Raw genomic sequence first — 5,789 nt, 5'->3', positions numbered from 1 at the left:
AAAAACACGCGGTTGCCATGGCCTGGTTTACAGCAAATCTAAAAAGAGAGCTCCCAAACATACCAGGTTTTCTGAGGCCACTGCAAAGGCAGTCAAAGCCTCCCTTGTGTGGCACTTTCCCACCCCCTGGGACCCAGGCACAGGGCAGCACCCACCAGCTCCACACATCCCATCTTGCCCCACACTGCTGCCTGTTTACAAATAAGTGTCAGGACAGTATTAAAAAAAAAAAAAAGAAAAAATAATATTGTACTTGGGCAACTATAGCTTTTTCAATTTTTGTTTTATATACAAGAAAATGCAGGAAGTGTTTAAAGCTCCTAGTTTCCTTATACTTAGTGCCAGAAGTAAAAAGAAACCATAAAATGTAAAAATGGCAGCAGGTTAGTTCAGCAGCTATCAACAAAAACACTGTGCAGTTGAACTGCCAGGAAAAAAATATCTTGGAAAAAAAAGTAATGGAAGTGAGTTTGAAAAAAAAAATAATCACACATTCTTCATTAAAACACTTTTAATACTACACAAATTACAGTATCACCTTTTAAAAAGTTTAAAAAGGAATATTAACAGTAGCACTGTTGCAGCTAAAGCACTTAAAAATAATAGGAAAAAAAGAAAAAAGCTTGTAGCCCAGGAAGTAGTAATAAAGGGAGAATCCACTGGAGCATTATTGTAATTCAGTAAAGCAACCAGAAGAAAAAAGCAACATTCAATGTGAAAAAAATGAGTTATGTATGAACACCCTCAAATTTTAGGTGTTTTTTTTTTTATTTTTGCAGTCCTGAAGTTTTATGGTGCAGATTAGACTTGTCTAGGGGCTGAAAGTCAGCTGTGTGAGCACAGCCACCATGTGCCATTTCTTTTCCATCAGTGTTGTTTCTGGGCCACTGCCTGGCATCACCAGCTGGGGAGTTTCCATCCTCTCCAGGAGTCCCAGAGCTGCAGGAGTGGAGCAGCTGGCAGGAAGAGGAGGAAGGTGTGCTTCCTTACAGGCCTCTCCACCGAGTCCCACCAACGTCCCTTGGCCCCAAAACAAGGGTACACTTTGTCAGGAGCAGGTCTCACCCTCGACACGCTCAGAGCTGGGCCACCTGATAACACAAACGGGATTTTTTTTAGGGAGTCTTTGGGATTTCAGTTTTGCTTCTCTTTAAAGCATAGAGATACCACCTTAATCAAAAACATGAACTTCATCCCATATTAGGCCAAGCAACTTTGAAGAACTTGTTACCATCTATCAGCTCAAATTCCATTTTTTTAATAAAGTGCCTAAATACACATTTACACAGATCATAGTGGTTCCAAAGAATCCTTTACAGTTGGCATTTTTTTTATATATAGGTATATATATAGGTATATATATATAATGTGCGTTTTCTTCAAATTGGCTAAGTGTGTTTACATAAGACACCAATCTTGACTATAAGTTTTAAAGCGTAATATTGACTTCACTGAATTTGTTTATCATGCAAGTCTTATCTAATATTACATTGACCTGTAATATGGAACACAATGTAGTGGGTGTGCTCATTAAACACTTCATAAAAAATTACTGTGCATGTGCAGCTCTGATCTTCATATACTAATAATGATCATTTTTTTTTTTTAAATGTAGTCTTCCAAAAAGATCTACTCTGCATTAAATTGCAGTTTGAACATTATCACAATAAGAACAGTTGACTAAAAAGCACCCAAAATTTTTCAAATTTATAGTTGGCTGAACAGATTTTTCCTCCTCCTCCTCTTCCGATAACGAAAGTGTTTATTAGCTGGTCCCTGGGAAGGGACGACCTCACCACCCTTTTGCTCAGAAACAACAACATATAACTAAGTTATAAACACCTCAACAGAAGGGTTCGTACAGCTGCAGCGTTGCCGACAAACTATAAACAGCACAAAAACATCACTATAAGACTTGAACTATTTCTAGTAACCAATGATTTATTGATTTTAGAAGTCTGCTTGGTGATGCAGAAGCGTAATCAAAAGAAGTGGCTTTACAAAAGAGTTCTCCAAAGTAGCTTAAAAGGCAGGGCCAGGGCCATTATGTACAGCCCTAATTGCTTTCATTTCAACCAGTTTATATTTCCATTTTCAAAGAATAGCAGTAGGTTTGTTTCAAGCATACGTAATAAGGAAATTACAGGTTTCCTCCACCCACATTTGGGCTGTCACTGATATGCCCGTGGGCAATTTGGCAGAGCCTCAGTCACTGCTGTCACTGTACCACACCGTACCTGCCACTACTTGGAAATACCAGGTCAGTGATAGTAACAACAGCAACAGCACTAGAGGCGACTGATAAGCAAAATCAAAGTCCATCTGCACTATCTGGAAATTTAAGTAAAATTAAAAACAAAAAAAGTCTCTTCCCCACCTCCCCAGCTTTGTCCAAAGACACAAAAGCCCCGGAAGTGACACTGAAGGCCTTCAGAAATGGCAGTGCTACATTGGCGCCTTTGCCAATCAGGTAATTAAGTTCATTATCAAAATTCCACGTTATGGTATGCAATCAGTGAATAAATGCAGTTTTGTAATCTTACAACTGATCATGTGAACTGCGGTCAACTTTGCCTTAAAAAAAAAACAACAAAAAAAAACAAAACACCAAACCAAAAACAAACAAACCCAGAAATCCCTAACTCAACAGCGCCTCTTGGACACTTCTCCACATCCTACTCTGGAGGCAACCTCCCTTGAGAAAGTGAGCAATTTGGGACTGGATCTGGAGGATCTTCCATTGCAACACGAGCTATGCATTTCTGGGAGAAAGCCCTCATGCTCCCTAAGCTTGCCTGGCCAAGTGGGATGGCAAAGGGCATCCCTGTCTTGGCTAGCCACTCTTGTCCCCAACCACCTCAGACCAAGCCTGCATGCGACCAGCTCTACAGGACAGGGGCCAGGAATAAGGAATCACAGACAATAAGGCAATCTTTACAATGTCAGAAAGTGTATTTGGCATTTAAAAAAAAAAAGAAAAGAAAAAAAAGAAGAAACAAGTGCATACAAATACAGCTAGAAGCATTTCTGGTTTGCCAAGTGCTCTCTAAAAAAAGCAGCGCAAGTCACAGCCTACATTGAACAGTAACTGTCACCAGGGAAGCACAACAAATAGTTGCTATAACAAAAGGGGAAAAAAACGGCAAAAAAAGAGAAGAATTAGAAGAAATGCCTTTATAATAAGTACATACCTTTTGTCTTCAAAAAATATAGAAACACAATGTATTCAAAAAAAATCAAAATTATACAGCCATGTTTATGAAGTCTACATTTCCCTTGTCTTGGAGATATATATATATTTATATATATATATTTATAGATATATACATAATTCGAGCAGTTCGAGTTCAAGGTGATGTCGGGCGGTGAGCGCAGGCGAGTCACGAGTCCCTCTCCTTTTTCACTTTCACATCTCCGGCCAGGATGGTGGCAATCTCCCCTTGCATGAAGGCCCAGGGGACGTTGGAGCCAACCAGGGGACACTTCTCCCCGCTGGGGCAATACACCTCCCCGCTGGCTCCCTGCTGCTTGATACTCTGCCGGGAGCAGGGGAAGCAGAACTTGTGGGAGGGGACGGAGGGGCACTGCACGAAGTGGGTGTCTTCCAGGCGCTCGTGGCAGAGGGTACAACACAACGGGACGCTGGCGGCGAGGGACGAGTCCGGCAGGCTGGCGGGGTGGACGGGCTCCAGTCCGCCCGCTGCCGCCGCGTTGGCCCCCTGGCCCGGCACCTCCCTGCCGGGGCCCAGCCTTCTTTGGTTCATGGCGGAGGGCGAGGGGGGGCTGCTGCTGTTCCTCCGCGTGGTGGAGTGGACCTGGTTGGCGTCTTTGGAGGCGTGGTTGCCCCCGGCATTGTCCGCCACCAGAATGAGGGCGGCCATGGGGGACTGGCCGTTCTGGGCCGCCTCGGGCGGCGTGGTCCGGTTGGAGTGGGGCGAGGCGGTGGGCGGCGGGGGTGACATGAACGGGGTGGCCGTCAGCGGCAGCTTCATCCCTTCCGACGAGGGGGGCAGCCAGGGCTGCACCTCCCCGTTGATCTTCGGGGGTCCAGCTTCGCCCTCCGGCTCGGGGGAAGGCTTCCTCTTCCGGGCGGCCCGGGCCCCTGCAGAGGCAGAGGTGGGGGGGAGTGGGGGGAGGAGGAGGGTGAGAAGAAGGCAGCGCAATCACAATGCATCTCCGAGCAACCGCGGAAACGAGTGGCCGCGGCCACCTCCCGGCCACCCAAGCAGCCGGGCCGCCGCCCCACACGCCCAAAGCCGCCCGGCATCCCCCGCCCCGCTTTCCGGGAGAGGCCCTCGTGCTGTCGTCCCCTCCACTACCCTGCCCGCCGCCTCCCGGTCCCCGCCGCCTCACCTGGCTTGGCCACGGAGCCGTTGGTCTCGTAGCCCAGCAGCCTGCCGCCAGCCATGCCCGGCTCCTTCTTGAACTTGCTGTCGAAGGGGGGCACGGCGTGGCCCCCGTGCTGGTGCAGGGCCAGCAGCGTGTCCCGCACTGTCTTGGGCTTGGCCAGCCACTCCTGCTCGCCGCCCGGCCGGCCCTTGCCCTCGGCGGCCAGCTCCGCTGCCGCCGCCGCCGGCAGGCTCTCGGCAGAGCCCCGCTTCTCCTTGGCGCCGCCGTCGTGCTCTCCTGCCGCGCCGCCGCCGCCACCCGAGGACGAGGAGGAGGAGACGGAGCCGGGGCGCTTGTGCCCCAGCTCGCCGGGCTGCCCCGCCGCCTGCCCCGCTGCCTGCGCCGCCGCCGCCGGCTGCTGGGGCACGGGCACGGCCATCGGGGCGGGCGCGGCGGAAATGGCGGCCAGCGAGGCGGCGGCGGCGGCGGCGGCGCGGCTGCCCAGGCCGCCGATGGCGGCGGGGAGCCCGGCCCCGTTCACCAACGGCACCAGGGTGGGCGGCACGGCGTGCGTCCGCCGCGGGTTCGGGCTCTGCCGGTTCAGCTCGGGCGGCTCCTCGGGCTTGGGGAAGCCGTTGGGCACCAGGATCCCGTTGACCTGCCGGCCGCCGCCGTACTCTGCGCCCAGCCGGGGCGGCGGCCTCTCGGCCGCCAGCGAGTAGCGCTCCAGGGACTGCGGCGGGGGCCGCGCCGCCGCCTCCGCCGCCGCGGGGTGGCCGAGCTGCTGCTGCTGCGCCAGGAGCTCCTTGGCGGAGAGCGGAGGCTGCTTGGCGTGGGGCGGTGGCGGGGCCCGGCCCTCGGGGAAGCAGCCGTGCGCCCGCTTCAGCTGCCGCGCCGTGTCGATGACGAACTCCACGCGGTCGGCGCCCTCGTAGTTGACACAGCCCCGGCAGACGGGCTCGGTGAAGTCCCAAATCATGGCCCAGGGCATGCGGGGCAGATCGCACAGGTAGCACGACTGCCTGCGGGAAGCAGCCGCCACCGCCGCCGACGACATGTCCCGGCCCCGGGGCAGCGGCGAGCGCCCCCCGCTCCGGCTCCTGCCGCCGCTGCCGCCTCCTCCGCCCCTCGTCACCGGAGTCCCGACGGGCAGGCTCGGGTGCCGCGGCCGCAGCGGGACCGTCCGCCGGGCCCCCTCCCCCTCGCCTTCCTCTTCCGTGCGCTGGAGCGGGGCGCGGCGGGCGCCCCAGCAGGCAGAGCCGCTGCAGGGAACGCCGCTCCCCTCGCCGTCTCCGCCGGCGGCGCTCACAGGGCGTCGGGGACGCGCATCTCCGCCGCGCGCCTGGCGCAGGGCTGCGGCCGCTACCGCCCGCACGGCTCCCCCGCTCTCTGGCTACTACGGGGCGGCGCGGGGCGGCGGGGGCCGGCGCGGCGCGGCGGGGCGGGGACTGCCACGGGGG

The 5,789-nt window shown here is 54.1% G+C and overlaps 1 protein-coding gene across 2 annotated transcripts; it reads right to left on the bottom strand.

Annotated features, from left to right (window-relative positions):
* Positions 1-756: 756 nt before the first annotated feature.
* On the bottom strand, positions 757-5,407 carry IRF2BP2 (interferon regulatory factor 2 binding protein 2). Of its 2 annotated transcripts, XR_003534564.1 has the most exons (3): positions 4,354-5,407; positions 3,192-4,102; positions 757-1,091 (listed from the first exon to the last, which is right to left on the bottom strand). XR_003534564.1 is itself a non-coding variant. In XM_027685219.1 (2 exons), exons 1-2 carry the CDS (start codon positions 5,384-5,386, stop codon positions 3,381-3,383), a joined length of 1,755 nt encoding a protein of 584 aa, XP_027541020.1. In that variant the 5' UTR covers positions 5,387-5,407; the 3' UTR covers positions 1,236-3,380. The 2 variants fall into 2 exon arrangements, 1 of the variants encoding a protein (XP_027541020.1); XM_027685219.1 differs by lacking the exon at positions 757-1,091 and having other exon boundaries at positions 1,236-4,102.
* Positions 5,408-5,789: the final 382 nt, after the last annotated feature.

This window comes from Neopelma chrysocephalum, unplaced genomic scaffold (assembly GCF_003984885.1).
Source record: "Neopelma chrysocephalum unplaced genomic scaffold, ASM398488v2 Primary Assembly neopelma1_23, whole genome shotgun sequence".
Lineage (NCBI taxonomy): Eukaryota > Metazoa > Chordata > Aves > Passeriformes > Pipridae > Neopelma > Neopelma chrysocephalum.
This window is presented reverse-complemented; position numbering and strand designations above follow the sequence as displayed.

Excerpts from the sequence above, each read along its gene's own strand:
- IRF2BP2 (XM_027685219.1), bottom strand. The coding sequence starts at position 5,386 with ATGTCGTCGGCGGCGGTGGCGGCTGCTTCCCGCAGGCAGTCGTGCTAC. Across the intron at positions 4,103-4,353 it reads CGGCTCCGTGGCCAAGCCAG|GGGCCCGGGCCGCCCGGAAG; the intron begins GTGAGGCGGCGG and ends CTGCCTCTGCAG.